Source organism: Panicum virgatum, chromosome 5N (assembly GCF_016808335.1).
Source record: "Panicum virgatum strain AP13 chromosome 5N, P.virgatum_v5, whole genome shotgun sequence".
Classification (NCBI taxonomy): Eukaryota; Viridiplantae; Streptophyta; class Magnoliopsida; order Poales; family Poaceae; genus Panicum; species Panicum virgatum.
This window is the reverse complement of record NC_053149.1, coordinates 55,840,370-55,858,093: the sequence shown is the minus strand read 5'-3', so window position 1 is coordinate 55,858,093 and position 17,724 is coordinate 55,840,370. Positions and strand designations below refer to the sequence as shown.

Here is a 17,724-nt window from a genome sequence, read left to right as displayed (position 1 = left end):
ACAATATTAAACTAAAATATGCTATCTATACATGCAACTAAGGTTGTTCTAGTGTGAAACCCCTATCCCAAAAGAATTTAGCAACCTATAGCTTTCCTATCAAGAAACTACTCTATGAAAGTAAAAGCATATAAGAATTACTAGTATGAAATGCAGAAACATAAAGAGCGGGATAGGAGGAAGCAAACTCCTGACGCGGGTGTTTATCTCGTAGTTTGGTTAGCCACAAAGGCACACCTACATCCACGTTGTTGAAGCACTCACTAAGAGTATCGCTTCTCGGTAATCAAGTCTCTTCTGTGGACTCAACCACGGTCACCTTGATCCCGATTTCCACTAAGGAGCTTCTCCACAAAGGATGGGGGTCTCCATGTCCCCCGTACAAGATTGTCGTCACCGCTCCACACCAAGTCGGAGGGTCGATGATGTGCCGGCGAGCCACCTTTGCTTCAAAGGGCCGGCGCACCAAAATCTTCTTTTGGTTCACTAAAGAACCACAACACAAGGGCACAAAGCCTTGCTCTCTCACTCTCTAAAGAGCTAACCTTTCACAACATTCTCAAATGTGTGCTAAGGACTAAAGATATGATCACTAAGCTCTTGGATGGCTTGGAGATGTTCTTGGGTGTGGGTGTGATGTTCTTGAACTCCAGCAATCTTCAAATGGCCGGGGGAACCCATATATATTGGCCACCAAGTGGAGAGAGCCATTGGGAGCCGTTACCCAACTTTTCTGCGTGGCGTCGGATAAACCGACGGTGGGGCACCGGTTCATCCGATCACACTGCGCCCTGAGATAGCCATTGGGTCTTCTGACAGCTGACGTAGGTGTCACCGAATAGACCGATCCTGGGCCGTCGGTGAAACGAACCGGGTTGTCGAACAGACAACCCGACTCCCTGTATCATCGTGATAGTCCCTAGATCAGTAGCTATCACATACAGAACTCATTTCAATTACATATCACAGTCATACTTCGCGATAAAACACAACAAAGGTTTAATTATTACATAATCCAGCAGATTGTGGTACGAAATCATCTGGTACAAGCCCATTGGGCTAAAAGGGAACAACCAGAAAACGGAAGCGGTAGCTAGACTTCTGGGGCATCCTTCATCTTGATGTCTTCTTTCATCCACAGGCAAACTTGAGCGAAGCACGAGTCGTCCTTAGTCCTTCCTTCAAAGTCATCGTCGATCTTCGAGTCGGATCCTGCATCTACCAAACTATCCCCAAGGACGGGATATGTTCACGTCACCATCCGTATGCAAGCTTTAAGTGGATGCATTATGGTATAAGAAATAGTCAACAGATAAGGTTAGGGTTTCCTATGCATAGCATCAACAAAGTATAGCATCTGCCAAGTCACCTGACGCTGGCCATTCCGGCATCCCGGACTCCATTTCGGCATCCCAGACTCCCGGTCAACTCACACCTCCGAGACTCACCCAAGTCCCTAATAACTAAGTCGGTGCGAGAACTCCCTCTCCTCGCACCTCAGCTGCTATCCAAGCAGAAAAGTAGGCTAGAGGGAGGTAGAAAAGTATCAAGTCACACTAACAAATGGAAGTAACAGAAGAGTAGGAATGTACATGACCGAGTACGTGGCTATACATATAGTTTTCACCCTACAGAGATTGTACACCTGTACCCACTCGAATCGCTGCCAGCCGGAGGCCAGCCGACTGACATCGAGACACCGGTCTACTGAGAACAAGAACTAGCAGCCATGGCACCATCCTGCTTTCCCGGGTTTGGGCGCGTTCTCTCGCAAGAGGTCACCCCGGGACTGTGAAGCCATCTAGAATAGGATTCCCATGAATCCCGTGAATCGGGGAATGTCAAGTCCACACCTGCTCCCCCTGCACCGATACTACATCCGCCTACAGGCTTGGCACCACACTTACTAGCCTCGGACCGGATCCACCCGCATAGTGGATAAGTGGTGTGCACGCTCACAAAGTCCCACTAATCATAGTTACACCAACCAGTTCCTTATATGCCGGGGCGAGCATCTCCGTCCTCATGTGTATCCGCCATAGCGGTCCGTGAATGGCACCCATTACAGGTTAGGCCCACGAAACACATCCAGAGTCTAATCGTGTCCAACGACACAAACATGCACCCGCAACAGGTGCTCGCAGGGTGTGCCAAACACACACCCCAGCAAAGTCAACTTGCTCGCCCCCTGCTAAAAGCCCTAATCACCAACTCCTGATATGGTGGATCACCACTCACGCCAAGACTATCATATCACGAGGAAATCCCACACATACACATGCAAGCATATCAACCATTCAAACATGGTTTATATTAGGAGTTCAAGGAATAAGGGCACACAATTGGCTATGCAGGTTCATCTCATAATAGTAATAAAGCGATAGCAGTTCTAGCAAGCAATGCCTAATAGGTAATCAAATCATAGATGGGCGTGAACCCGAGACTTCTCATAGTCGTCCTAGGTCTTCGGAGTCATCTCGTAGTCTGGTACGTCCTTCTGGGTCCTCTGGGCGTCTGGGGCGTCGGTCAGCTCCTCCTCGCTAAGGGCCTATTCGTAATTACGAATTACTAAGGGGGCCAAAGTGCAAAAGTGCACAAAAGTACCCAAATAAGATCCAAATCACACCAAAACCTACTCTAACGGGCATATCATGATTTTAGAAAAATTATGAAACTGGTTTCATAATTTTTGAAGCTCTAGTTAATTTATTATTAATTTTTTAAGCCTAAATCTATTTCTAAAATTATTAACTAATTTTTGGAAAATGAAAAACACACAGTCAACGGTCAACGTCCAGGTCAGCGGGTCCACTAGTCTGTGGCCCCACCTGTCAGCCTCACCCTGAGGTTGACATGTGGGACCCGTGGGTTAAAAGGGTAAAAGAAAGGAAAAGGGGACTCGGTTACTGGGCTAAAAGGCCATGGGTCGTCTCGGCTTGGCCCAAAAGGAACTCGGCTCGGCTTAAAGGACCGGCTCGGTCTGCCGCTCACGGGCCGGCTTGGCTACTAGGCTTGGCGAGGTGGCGGCGAGGCAAGGCCGGGCCTAGCTCACGGCGGCGAGGCTAGGCTGTGGCACGGTGCGTGGCGGTGTGGCGAGCTCAGGGGTGAGACCAAGGCGTGGCCTTTCGGCCTCGACGGCGAGCGGCGTGGCAGAGCAGAGCGGGGTGAGGTCGTGCGTGCGTGTTCGTGGCGGTCTGGGCAGCCAGAACCGCGAGGGTAGCACCGACGGGGCTCAAGCGCTCCGGCGGCAGACAGGAAGGCGGAGCGGGTGCGTGTGGTTGTGAGTGTGCCGAAGGGGGCTGTGTGGGTGTGCGCACAGCAGGTGCTCGATGGTATGCTGCGGCGGACCGACCACGACACGCGCGTGGCGTTGCAGCGTTGGCTGCGGTGTTCGTGCATGGCGAGGCCAGGCGGGGCTGCGGCACGCTCAGGCGAGACGAAAGGCGTGGCCTTCCGGCCACGACGGTAAGCGGCAAAGCAAAACAAGACCGCGCGGCGGCAAGGCGGAGCTGGACAGGCATGGGCGTGCGCGAGGCAGTGTGTTTGCGCGCCAAATGCGACACGACATCGCAGTGGTGTGTGCGGGCCAAAAGGGCGTGGCTCAAGCCTGGGCGGTGTGCGCGCGTGCGCCGGGCATAGCCACGGTGTGGCGATGGCGCAGCGCAGGCATGCCCAAAAGGCGGCGTGCAGGGTCAGACGCGCGGCCAGGTCGCGCGCGTGCGTATGCCCAGCACGGCCACGGCGAGACCGTGGCGCGGCGAGGCGGTGGCTACAGCGTTATAGAGGAGGCTACGGGCTACGGCGACGCTCGACGTTGGCTCCTGCAGAAACGGAGGACGGGGACCCTAGGGCACGCTAAGGGATGGCTCATCGGTGATAGAGGCTCGCCGGACAGCAAGGCTGTGGCGAAAATGGCCTCTCATGCCATATTTCAATATAATATTTTGGTGATTGATATAGACAACATAACACTTGGACTAATATGATTGTTAAGATGACCATTCTCAGTCTTTTAGGTTCAAGTGATGACAAAGAGAAGATAGGCGTAGCTAGGCCCGAAGGACAAGAATTGAAGAGACCGTGAAGAAATCCACGTCGAAAAGATCAAAACGAAGACAATTTGCTATCACCGGTTAAACCGATGATGAGCAAATTGCACTCATCGGTGCAGTGAAAACAGAAGCTGCGAGCTAGGGTTTGGCACCGGATTAACCGGCGTTGGGTGTTTTACACTCACCGGTGTAATGGACTTGGAGGCCGAAGAAGCAGCAGGAGTTTTACAGGCACCGGTTAAACCGGCGATCAAGGCAAAGTGAACGTCGGTGTAGTTGTCCAGATAGTTGGTTTTCGGGAACTCTGGGACAGTTACATGCACCGGTTAAACCGGCGATGAAGATACATTCACCGGTTGATTACATCGGTTGATTAAGGTAGCCGTTGAAGTATAACGGCTAGTTGGAAAAAGGTGCTCACCGGTTAAACCGGTGATGACACAAAGTGGATCATCGGTTTAACCGGTGATAGCGCTTTTTGTCAGCCACTTTTCCAACGGCTCTTTTGGGGTGTGTGGGCTATATATACCCCCCCAAGGACGGTTGCTGCATATGGTCGAATGCCAGAAAAGTTGAAGGAAGTGTTGCCCAAGCAAACTAACATCTCCAACCATCCTAGCAAAGCTTAGTGTCATATCTAGCTTGTGAGAAGCTTTGAGAGAGTACTTTGTGCACTTGTATAGGGATTAGTTCTTGCGAGAGCTCCCTTGAGCAAAGTCTTGCTGCGGCAAGCAACCGTGTACTCGTCGTGTGACCCTCCGACTTGGTGTGGAGCGGCAACGACACTTTATGCGGGGAAGGAGACCCCTCTTGGTGAGAAGCTCCGATAGTGAAGACGGTGCCGTTGGTGACACTTCGAGAGAGACGGTGGCGGTGGCCTTGTCTTGGTGACTTGGCGCCACTTAGCATTTGCTTGCTGGAAGCCTTGGTGGCGAACGCAAGACGGTGATCAAGCGAAGAGACTCGGCATCACACTTGTTCGTGTTGGACAAGTGGCCGTGGACGTAGGGAGGGACTTGGTGTTCTGACCGAACCACGTTAAATTGTGTGTCTTGGTGTCTTCACGGGAGTTTGCATATTCTCTCCCTTACCTCTTTACTTACCGTATTATGTTTCCGCATTTGCTCTATCATGCGTGCCTTTACTTACCGTATTACGTTTCCGTATTTGCTCTATCATGCGTGCATATTAGGATTGGCTATAGGTTGCAAGTCTTTTAGGGGTAAGTAGAGAGTAGCATAGATAAATCTTAGTCATAACTAGCATGTGTAGGACGTGTTAGGTTTATCTTATGCAAATAGATTGAGCCCTAGTATAGAAAGCGATTAGCGACCCTATTCACCCCCTCCCCCTCTAGGGTCGGACACCCGGTGATCCTTACAAAGGCAAAGGAAAAAGGGGCGGCCTTTGGACTAAACGCGCATGGATTACGCCAGGCATGGCCGCGGCGAGGCCATGGCGCGGTAGCGGCCAAAGGGGAAAGACAGGGGTGCGGCAGATGGCAGGCTCACCAGCGGGCTCCTGGAGGTCAAGCGTGACGCGGTGGCGAGGCGAAGCAGGGTAGACGCGAGGCTGTGCCGTGCCGGGCAGGTGCATCGCGGTCGTCGTTCGGGGCGCCGGCCTGGTGGAGATCCCCGTGGCAGCGTGGCATCGCGATTCACCTCCTCGACTCCGTGGCTCTCCGCTTCTCCTTGGCTTCCTCCTTCCCCTCTTCGCGTGGCGTCGGTCGACGAGCTGCAGCGGCGCTCCTGGCTCCTCTCCTCTCCTCTGCTTCCACTCCTCCTCCTCGGTCTTCTCGATTTGGTGGCGGCGGCGCTTGATTGGAGCGAAGAGAGGGACGGCTAGGGTTTGCGGGACAGCTTTATAGGCGGCCGAGCTAGGGTTCGCGGGTCTGAGCACGGACGCCAAGGGCGTCGATTGGACGCGTCGCGGAGGCGGGACACGCGGCGGGATCAGGCGGCTCGGCGTCGGGGTTCACGGCGCGGAGCACGGGGAAAAAGGAGCGCGGGCAGTCAAGGCGCGTGGCCGGGTGGTCTTCGTGCCTTGTCGCGGAGTGGAGGCGGTCGCGCCGGAGCAGGTGGAGCGCGTGGGGCGAGCGGCGGCGTCCGCGAAAAGCAGAGAGGCGTCGGGAGGAAGGACAAAAAGGTACAGGGGCGCGCTGACGTGTGGGCCTGGGGTGTCAGCGACACAAGGCGGAGGGAAGGCGGCGTGCGGCGTGTGCTGCGTGAGGCTGGGTCGGATCGGGCCGACGGTGGTGTTCTTAGCGGGCCGGCGTGCTGGGCTGTGCGGGTTGAGCAAGCCGGCTGGTGAGGAAGGGGTGGTTGAATAGGTTAGGTGATTTAGGCCCAAGGTTAGTTAGGGATTTGAGTTAGCTTTTGCAAATAATTTGAATGGCTTAATTCAATTTATTTGCCACCCAACTTCAAACAAAATCCAATCAAACCAAATTTGAAACAAGGTAGATCCAAATAAACTCCAACTCCAAATATAGCACACTAACATTTATATCCTTATATTTGTTTTGCTTTTAATTTGAATTCGATATGGAAGAAGAGATCAACCTTACATTATTTCTACCTAGTTACACATGCACACAAAAAGTTTTTGAAATTTCACATTTTTGCACTATATAACATTCCGTAAAAATACGGGATGTTACAGTCGGTTTATCCGGTGGGCGTCGGATTATCTGGTGCTGAAAGAATCTTTAGCTGAGGCGCTGACGTCATTACTCCGACGCGATACACCGGTGCCTGTCGGATCATCCGGTGCTGAAGACTTGGCTTCAACGCTCTTGACATGCTCTCTGGTACATCCTCCGGTGATTGCTCCGACGCTCCATCTTGACACCGTCGGATCATCCGGTGCCACTGGGTCTTTTCTACGTGGCCTCCTACCAGTGCAGCAAATTGCACCGACGCCTATGCATCGGTTTATCCGGTGCCAACCGGATAGACCGGTGCCTCTGCATCGGATCATCCGGTGCCACTGGTTTCTACAGAACTCGTCCATTTCAATCTTTCTTGAGTTCTTTCTTCATGTTTTGCTTTGCTTGGCCTTTTTGCTTCATCTATGTGATCTATTAATGTTCACTTGACAAACTCATTAGTCACATTGATTTCGTTGTTACTCAATCACCAAAATCACAAAACAATGGCCTAATGGGGCCATGTTCCTTACAATGTCAGGCAAGCATCCTAGCACAATTTTCACTGATCAAGATGCAGCCATGGCAGGAGCAATTGCTTATGTATTCCCGAACACAAGCCATCGTCTTTGTTTGTGGCATATTTATCTAAATGCTGCTAAACATCTGGGCCATGTAATTTAGAAGCATCCTGAGAAGTTTCTTCCAGATTTTAAGAGATGTGTCTATGAAGACAGATCTGGGTTTTACTTCAACAAGAAGTGAGATGAATTGTTGTGTGACTACCATCTTGAGGACAATGAATGGATGTTAAACCTATACAACTTAAGAACCAAGTGGGCTGCTGTGTATCGGGACTCATTTACAGCTGATATGAACTCTACTCAAAGAAATGAAGGTATGAATAACGTATTTAAGAAAAGATTTCGTAGAAAACTGGGTATTTCAGAACTCCTTGTAGAGTGTGACAAGGTTTCCAGTAGTCTTCGTAAAAATAAGTTGGATAAAGACTTTGAATCACGCCGAAAGAGCCCAGTTACTTGCATCCCAAATTGTCCTCTATTGAAGACTGCGGCTGAGTCATATACAGGTAGGATGTATAAAGAGTTTGAGGAAGAATTTAAAGAACAACTTTTATTCTCTTGTAAATTGTTACACACTGATGGGTCAATCTTAACATATATGGTTACACATATATACTCTAATTATGGGAAAACGGTCGTATTCAATAAAGAGGATATTACCATTACATGTGCGTGCCGAAAGTACGAATCCATAGGTATGTATCCACAAAGTTTCAACTGCAATAGTATAGTTTCTAATACAAACTGATGAAGTATGACATTCATATTTTATAGGTATATTGGGCAAGCATGCCCTCAAAGTCTTCAATCTGAATGATGTTTTCATATTGCCATCACAATATATATTGAATAGATGGACAAAATATGCAAAGAGAGGGTTCTGTATTGAGGAACAAGAATCTGACAAGGAAAGTTTGAACACTCGTGCTGCCACATAATAGATTTGAAGGACGACATGAGGATGCAGATCTAGAGCAATTTACCGTAAGCCATATGACTTAGACTACATTAACTTCTCATATTTGATTTTCTTACATTCAACATTTTATATTTAGAATCATATTCTTCTACGTAGGATCTTCATGATGGTAGCATGGATGCTAACAATACAATATCAGACGACTTTGCAAATGATGTGTATGTGCAATCTTCGTTCATGGCTGCTCCATCGATCCAAAATGGATCTGCTAATACTGTAATGCCATACATAAATATGTATGGCAATTCTTCTATCGTGGGCGCTCCTTATATCCAAGGAGGATATACAAATCTCCTACTAGGAGTTGATCCAGCTGCCACATCGCAACAGCTTGTTAAGAAATTAAATTTTGATGAGTGACAAATTAAGAAAACATGTAACCTTGATGTGTTACACTGAATTTTATTTTCATTTGTACTGTTACAATTGGGACCATGTACCTCATTTATATTTTCTGACGTGAAACAATCTCATTCTTTTGTCAAAAGGAATGAGACAATATAATGAACTTATCTACTCTATGTTAACGTGCGAGCATGTGGCAACTAACACTATAGTCTAGTCTAGGTCCTGTTGGATCCGATAATGCACCTTTGCATGTTGGATCGGAGATGGAGCTTTGCGAAGTTCATTACTGAGTCGATGGTTCCATTCATCTTTACGGAAATCACCTCCATCAGGCCGCACCTGACCATGATGCCCGGCGGTGGCGACAACTCGCGGCAGCGGTGGCCGGCGGGCGGCGTCAGCCACGGCCGGAGGCCGCAACTCGGAGCAGCAGCCGGCAACGATGGCGATGGCTGATGCGTTCGTCAAGATTAGAAGCTAATGAGCCGAGCAAGATTACAAGCCGAGCTGCGCGTGCGTTGGGCGCGAGCCAGCAGAGCTGATTCAATCTGATGTTCTTCCTCCACGTGGCAGGTATCTAAGCGGGGCTGTACAGGCGCTGGTTTACAGCGCTGCTGTACCCAATTTTTTTCCCTCGCGCGGACGACCCCCCTGCCTGCCTGCATGCGGCCGCACTCCCGAAGTCCCGAGGTTGACCGCCCGGGCCGCGGGGACGCCCGGATGGGGAGCTAGTGTCGGCACGACGCCCAGCTACACACACGCACACACGGCCCTAAGTGGCTAATTAATCGTCTGATAATCGCAATCAGGGCCATGATCGAGCTAGCAGGATCCATGTGTGTGTGCGCTATTGACTTGGATTTCACGTTAACCTGCCGACGGTGACACGGGGGCGGGCTGACTGTACACAGACACGGAAGTAGACGTGCAATTTGCTGCGCGTTCTGGCTACTGGCAAGTTGGATTTCTAATTTCTTGGACCCCTTCGTGTTCGTCTCATCGGGGTCTCCATCGCCATCGGCCACTGGCCAGTCGCCGTTCAAAGTTTAGACGTGCCTTGTCTAGGACTTTATTATTATTTTTTTGGCGGCACTACTAGTACTACAGCTTAGTTACAGGCTTACAGCGAGCGCGATGATGGCTGATGCCAACTTTTGGCCCTGCACTAGCTAGCACTACTCCGGTACTCTTATTTTGTCTCCTTTTTTTTTTTGCACTACTAAACGTGGTACTACTATATGCAACTAGTTCTGTTCCTATATGCAACTGTATTGTTTACATGCATGCTATGGACATTAGCCAATAGTCCACGTGGATAACTTCTGAAGCAAAGTGCTAAATCTATTCTCAAGCAAGATCTGGACACCGTCAGCTCAGCTGTGCATTCAAGCTGGAAAGGCCAGCGCCAAGCTTCCACGCTACCAAATAACAAGTGACACAAGATCAGTTTCTCTTTTGCAAGATGCCAAGATCCAGCAGTTGCAGTCCCTGTCAGCCTGTTGTTCTTGGGGGGCGTTTTCCCTGATGGGCCTAGTAGAGAGTATGTTTTATGTTCCCCTGTCCCACGAGAGTAGGATGCCGCTTTTGCCCTCCCCTCTCCTCCCTGCCGCTGCCTTGCTGAACGGTCAGCGTCGCCGGGATCGTCGTGGCTCGGCGTTTCAGCAGGAGGAGGCCCCGGCCCCGGCCCCGGCATCTCGCTGTCAGCCTAGCCTTTCCTGGTTCCTCATAGCAGGGTTAATAGTTTCGTCGGCAGCGAGCGCATCCGCGGGCGGTAAGAAACGCCAGCCCATCGGCTGAGAGAGCAGCGGATATTAGTTTAATCATCATTTAATGTTGGGAGCAGCTGGAACAACAACATGCAACCAATAGGTACCAAGGAGGGTTGCGCCACATCATATCCGCCCGTGTTGCGCCGGCGACTCACCAGTCGGCAGCTTTTCTCTTCCTCTTTCTCCCACGTCAGACTGTGATGACGTGTTCTGTCCATTCGCCAGCTGATCTAGCCTTATAATACTTGCTCTCATCTGTGATTGTGACGCGGTGCGCGAGTGGGAACGCCAGCGGGCACCGATGCAGAAAGTCTTCATTTTATTTGCTGCGTAAATTTAGAAAATTATTTATGTCACTAAAATAGGTTGCTGCTGCAAGAAAAGAAAGTTTGCTGCTTTCTTTCCAAAGTCCATCCGATAAATGCTGTGCTGTGATGTGGTTACGAGAAATACAAGAAGAAATTGGAAATTGGCCGCGAAAAATTAAAAAGAATAAGACGAAATACTGAAGTCGCCGTGAAGGAGAGGAAGGAGAAGCGGCCCAGTGGCCCATCTGTGACCCGCTTATGCCGCCAGAAGGTGGCCCGCGCAGCGGCGCTGGGCTAAACTCTGTTTGCCTAAGTATGAACCACTTCGTGCTCCGAAATGGGTTGGGCCTGAGGTTTTGTCGGAAAACACGCTGCTATCAGGGCCCTCTGTTGACCGCCAAGATATTGATTGGATCTGATCACTGGTACCTCTGTTTCTTTTGGTGGATCATCAGTTGGGCTCTGTCCCATCGCAGCAGACATAATAGTAGGCCTTGCCTTTTTTTTGAAAGAAGTAGGCCTTGTCTTAGCGTAAAAGAGACCATATCATCAGATCAACAACCTCTCAATCTTTTTTTTTTGAAAAATCAACCTCTCACGAGACAGAGGAAACAAAGAGCAGATCAGCAGAGCACCAAACGGAAAATCTGCACAAGTACGCAGGGCAGGTGTGAGAGTACGCACGGTGCTGCACGAACATTTGGCCGCGTCTTGACGACTTTCCTCAAACCCGACGACTCTCCCGTTGAAAATCCCAGAAAGGCTTGGGTAACTAGTGCCGTGCCGGAGGCAGGATTTCTGAACCAAAAAGGAACAGACCTGAATGAGGGCGCGGTAGTTGAGCACCACATCTACAGAGACGTGCAACCTATATGCAAGAGCTCTGGTTCCCCGCTGACAGCTTCCGTGGATGCATTCTTGTGAGACACATGCGCTTCGTCATTCACACTGATTGCCTGGCAGGCTGACACGTACAGTATCACTGGTAATCATTGAAAAAAAAAAGATCTCTTCTTCGTTTCCAACACCAATGTGGCACTGCAATTATCAAGTGCTGAGATATTTTTTCAATCCAGTAATGACCAGACCAGTAAGATTAGTAGCCTGAATGTTTGTTTAATAAGAAAACTAATACAAACAGCTAAATATCTATATAAAGCCTAGTGACGTAATCTGAACGTGTAAGGAAAAAAAACTAGTTCAAGCCATGGCCATCTGGTTGCCGCGACCCCTGACCGCCCGTGTTGCTTTCCACCTAAACAAGACCAGACACAAGCCAAGGCGGAGCACGAGGAGCCAGGAGCAAGGAAGCATGGCGTGAGGAAGGAGACGGTTAGGCCAACCGTCTGTATCCCCTCCAGTCTCCACGCACCTCCTCCTCCAGAGCTCCACTCTTGGCGCCAAAGCAAAGCCGTTAGATTATTGGTCACCATCCCGAACCCAACCCCGCCTCCGGCTTCTCCCACCATTTATCCTTCCCGGAGAAAATAAGCGCGCCATGCCAATGCCCGCTCCGCCCTCCTCCTCCTCCGGCACCGTCGCATCCCAGCAGCAATGCGGCCGCCTTCCTCTTCGTCCTCCTCGTCGGCGGCGGGCGGCGGCGGCGGCCGGGTGTCCGCGTTCACGATGCGCGCGGTGGCGCGCATGTCGAGGGCGCGGTGGTTCATCTTCCTCCGCCGGGTGTACCAGTACCAGAACGGGCCCAGGTCCGACCTGGGCTCCAACCCCTTCAACTCGCCGGGCTGGCTCGCGCTCGAGCTCGGCATCATCGTCGCGCAGATGGTCCTGACCGCCGCCGTCGTCGCCACCTCCCCCAGCGAGCGCCCCGCGTGGCCGCTCCGCCTCTGGGTCGCCGCGTACAACGTCGGCAACGTGCTCAGCCTCCCGCTCCTCTATTGGCGCCGCCGCCATTCCTCCGCCGCCGCCGCCGCCGGGCGCGGCGACGCGCTGTCGGACGACCTCGAGATGCGCGGCGCCAGCGATCCTCTAAGGTACGGCGAACGCAACATCTCGATTCATCCGTTCAATTCGTCTGCACCGACGGTGAAATTTCTCGTGAAAAATCGACACGACCGGGTTTAAATTTCCTGCGCGAATCGAACGCACGCAGGAGCAGCTCGTTCCTGATGAACAAGGCGCGGGCGTTCCTGGAGCTCTTCTTCGCCATGTGGTTCGTGATGGGCAACGTGTGGGTGTTCGACGCGCGGCTGGGTTCGCTCCACCGCGCGCCGAGGCTGTACGCGCTCTGCATCGGCCTGCTGGCCTGGAACGCCGTCGTCTACTCGCTCCCCTTCCTCCTCTTCCTCCTGCTCTGCTGCTTCGTCCCCATGGTCGGCTACGCGCTCGGCTACAACATGAACTCGGCCTCCGCCGGCCGGGGCGCCTCCGACGAGCAGCTCGCCGCGCTGCCGCGGTGGCGGTTCAAGGAGCCGCCGGATGTGCCGAGAGACCGGGACCACGACGACCAAGTGAGTGCATCGAAATCAAAATCTCTCTCGTTCGTTCACGCTGCTGCGTACATTATATTTACTTGCCGACCAGCTGGTTAGTAAGCAAACATGGCAGCATTTCTAGCGTGGTGAGGTAGGAGACGGAGCAGAAAAAGGGGAAGCCAGGAGGAAACTCCATCATCAGTTCATCACCAAACAAATGATTGGTAAACTCAGATACAGGCCGGAATAGGATATCGCAAAAGTGACAAAACGTGCGTACGAAACTAGAACATGCCTCCCCTTTTGGATGATACTAAAGATAAGGAGTCCTACCTTGCCTTTTTGGATCCTGCCAATTATAAGCACCTCTTTTCCTGCTACCTATTACCAACCGAACGAGCAAGCATGTACCAATCCTAGCTTGCTCATTGTCATGTTCAAACGGTGAACTGCTGCTGAAGCCTCAAGCCTGATCAGCTCGAAGTCTGATGAACTTGTTTCTGAACCGCAACTGCAGGACTGCTGCATCTGCCTGGCGCCGTACAGGGAGAAGGAGGAGGTGCGGGAGCTGCCGTGCACGCACATGTTCCACCTCAAGTGCGTGGACAGGTGGCTCAGGATCATCTCCTCTTGCCCTCTCTGCAAGCAAGAGCTCAAGTGATCCATCGATGCCTACCCGACTCCTACACGGACGACGCATATTCTTCCCTGACCGCGCCCGCCGATCAGCGCAGCGGGGCTTGCACCCTAAGACAGGCAGGGGGGATTGGCCGGACGCGCCACCCGCATGTACTGCGACCGCCGGCCGACGCGGCGGCGATGCGTGCGTCGTACCTCTCGCGGGGGGATTCCGACGGACCTGTACTGACCTTAGATGCTGACAGGCGATTGGGACACTTGCACTTGCAGCAGGTAGCTGCCTGAAAAAGGGTGTCATACAGATATACTTCAGTCTAGGTCTCTAGGAGACTAGCAGCAGTCTGGGCAAGGTGGAAAATGTGTGAAGGGAAAAAAAAGACTCGTTTCTGTGTGTAATTTGTTGTGCCTGCCTGCCCTTGCTCCATATAAAACTGAATGCACTCTCTCCTTTGGCGTAGAGATAGACATCAAATGAAAAATTCCTATTTTTTTTCTAACTTATTTTTTTTTTTGAACCCTAACTTATATAATTCAATGTGTTTATGGATGCTGGTCCAGAATGGACTGAGAAAGAAGGATCCACCAAACGTGCTCCGGCGGTCGGGCCCAACAATATTTGGTGGGATGGATGCTGGTACGGCCTGGGCCTGATGGTAGGATTTGGCCCCGACACAGGCCCCATATAAATTCAAGCCTTTTCAATTTGCTATATACGTAGGCCGAATTGCTGCCTCAAAACTTGGTGGAATTTCACGGGGCCTGCTAATTTACGATCGCCCGTTGGCAGGCCTCCTTCGGGTCGAATTCGGACAAGCTGCTCTGGTAAACCAATCAAGTCACACAAGCACTGTAGATTTAGCTTCTCGGAATTCGACCGGACTCTGTGGTGCGATGTTTCCGTTGACAACGAGGCGTCTGTGGTGACTTCGTCAATCTCGAAGTTTTGCCGGCTCGGTCTTCGAAAATACTCATAGGAGTAGGGTTTGCGTACATGTGTTTATAGGGATGTGAGTGTACATGCGTTGTGAGTGCCTGAGTAGTATCGTGTAATCTCAAAAAAAAAAGTCACACAAGCACTCGCCCCGCCTTTCCATTTTCTTTTGTTATCAAAATTTATTCAAATACACATGTTTGTAGATAATAAATTTATAGAAAACAAAATTTATATAAAAGTTAAACAAAAAGTTTACCAAAAAAATCTGAAACCAAACATTTGAGAACAAAAATTTGAAATGAAAAAGTTCGGAAAAACTTAGAGATAAAAAACTTGCATGCAAAAATTTGGAGAAAAAATTGGGAAACAAAAATTAGGGATTTAGGATAAAAAAATTTTGAATAAAAATTATAAAAAAACAAATCAGAAAAAAATTAAAAAATATCATCACTGATAAAAAGAGCGAGCAGAGAAAAAAAACGATAGAAAAGGGAGTGTGCGGACAGGAGGAGATATGGCTTTGGTGAAGCATCAAATGATCGTGCGTGGGATCTACGACTAGCAAAGGAGTCAAGATCGACCGCTGGCGTAAGAAGTTACGGTCGACTGTAGATTTAGTTTCTTGGAATTTCACACAGGCTGCAACGAGGGTTAGGACATGTACAACGGCAATTAATAAGTCGTCTATATACGATTAATTGTGATTACCGAAGCTAATCAAGGAGCCGAACCGCTGGTGCCGTCGCCTCACGAGAGAACGGCACCGGCTCGTGCTCCAAGAGCCTACTGACAGCTCCTCATCCGTTGTACGAGCAGCTGCAAGTCAGCCATGGCGGAGAGAGATCCCGTGCGCCAGCTTCGATTTCCTTCAAGAGCGCGTGCAAAATAGTCGGTGGTGGAAAGGCTGCGAAGGCGTTGCGGATGAGAAGCCATAGCCTACCAGTATCACCTTGTCCCCACGCTGGTCACCATCGTGCAGGTCCGCTCCCGTCGCCGCACTCGCCCGAGCCGGCCACCGCTCCCGTCAGAGCCGGCCCCGCGCCGGCCGCCACTCCCGCCAGAGCAGGCCCCCACCTTGCCCCCACGCAGGCCGCCGCCACATCGGCCCGCTCCCGCCGCTGCGACGCTGCCGCGCCTTGCTGCTTCGTTGGTCAACGCTGAGAGACAGACACGAGAGCTGCAGAGAACCAGAAAAATAAGAGATTGAGGCTTTGTTTAGATTCCAACTTTAAAATTCCAATTTTTTCGTAAATTCTCTGCATAGTGTATTAAATATAGTCGAAAAAAATCATATTACATAAATGGACTGTAAATCGCGAGAATAATATAATGAACCTAATTAGGTCGTGATTATACACTAAATTACTACATTAAAACTACAGTAAACATGTGTTAATGATGGATTAATTAGACTCATTAGATTCGTCTCGTAGTTTACAAACGAGTTCTGTAATTAGTTTTGTGATTAGTCTATGTTTAATATTTTAAATGTGAAAAAATTTCCTTTCAAAATTCCAAAACGAGGGAACTAAATCCACCCGGAGAGATGGAGAGAGATCAGAGGTGTATGAGATATTTTTCTATTTTAGGATTGTATAAGTTAGCATATTAAAAACGTATATATATATATGTAGAACAAGCAATAAAATGGCACACATATATCAATTGTATGATTGATCACCATGTTTTATGTACCTATGTATAAATTAAATAGCTTACAGACAGAGTAATAGACAGGCCATTGTACAAGTTATCTTTTCTGCTGTCTATGTGTGGTATTCTAGACGTAAATAGACAGCAATTGTCTACACCATTGTACATGCCCTTGTAGCTTAGCAGTGGCCTTGTTTGGTTCGCGTTACTATTCCCAGTGCACGCAAATCGAGAAAAGAATCTTCCATGCATGAAGTCCAGAATGAAGTTTATTTGCAAAACTTTTTCAGAGATGGGTGTAACTTTTCGCGACGAATCTAATGACAGTAATTAATTGATGATTGGCTACAGTGATGCTACAGTATTGATCATCTAATTATGCGGTAAAAGGCCTCATTAGATTCTTTAGGGTTCCTAGCGTAGGGGTTCTGAAGTTAATTTTGTAAACTAATTTAGTTTAACACCATAATTAGTGGTCAAAATTAACTACAGTTCCTAGCGCTTGGGGAAAAACAGGGCCAGTGACCCTGTCGCAGAGAGGGAATAAGATGGGTTCGGTGCGGAGCCCAAGAAATTCTGAAAAGTTCAATCGCAGCCTACAAAAGCAATATCTTTTAGCACAAATATTAAAATAAAAATCTAATCGCATCATCGTGTCTCTTATGATTTCTAATGAAATCTTCAAAATAATACCACACTTGAATATATTTGGATGATTTTTGTACCGGAACAATTTTAGTGTGATGACAGAACAGTCGTTCCTCTTTCAAAAATAATTTGTTCTGCAGTTATAAAAAATTATAACTGGTGAGCGCTCGTAGCGTGGTGGTGAGGGCTCTCGTCGTGGAGGCCACCCGCCCGGGTTCGATCCCAGTCTGGAACGAATAACCGGGTGTAGCACGGGGGTATTTCCCCGGAGAGGGTACCAGGTGCATGAGTGTGTGTGCGGGTGTGTGTGCGCGTGTATGCATCTCGGTAGGTGCATCCTCAGACTTTCCGGCAGCCCATCTGCGTTGAGCGCGCGTTCAGCGTGGGTGCCCAACTTGAGTTCTTAAATGCCGGCCAGTGCTCCTGGCAATGTTAAAAAAGAAGTTATAAAAAATTATTCTTGGATAACTTTTATACTGGAACAATTTTATTTTGAAGATGGAACAATTGTTCCTCTTTCAAAAATAAATTATTCCACATTTAAAAAAAATTTGTTTCGAGAAAATATTATTAATCTAGTTTTGAAGATCATGTTTGTAACAAACATAACGGTATAATCAGAATTTTATATGACATTTAATAAAACATTACGAATTTTTTTATTTGATTCTTCATTTGAATAACCGCCCTGCCTGTATGGGCCACGCGCTAATCATGGGCCGTGGAAAAGC

At 49.5% G+C, this 17,724-nt stretch overlaps 1 protein-coding gene across 2 annotated transcripts; it reads left to right on the top strand.

The window, feature by feature from the left end:
• Positions 1 to 12,008: 12,008 nt before the first annotated feature.
• LOC120676313 (E3 ubiquitin-protein ligase At4g11680-like) lies at positions 12,009 to 14,225 on the top strand. Of its 2 annotated transcripts, XM_039957548.1 has the most exons (3): positions 12,044 to 12,678; positions 12,798 to 13,155; positions 13,637 to 14,225. In XM_039957548.1, exons 1-3 carry the CDS (start codon positions 12,242 to 12,244, stop codon positions 13,778 to 13,780), a joined length of 939 nt encoding a protein of 312 aa, XP_039813482.1. In that variant the 5' UTR covers positions 12,044 to 12,241; the 3' UTR covers positions 13,781 to 14,225. The 2 variants fall into 2 exon arrangements, with proteins under 2 accessions (XP_039813483.1, XP_039813482.1); XM_039957549.1 differs by lacking the exon at positions 12,798 to 13,155 and having other exon boundaries at positions 12,009 to 12,678.
• The last annotated feature ends 3,499 nt before the right edge of the window (positions 14,226 to 17,724 follow it).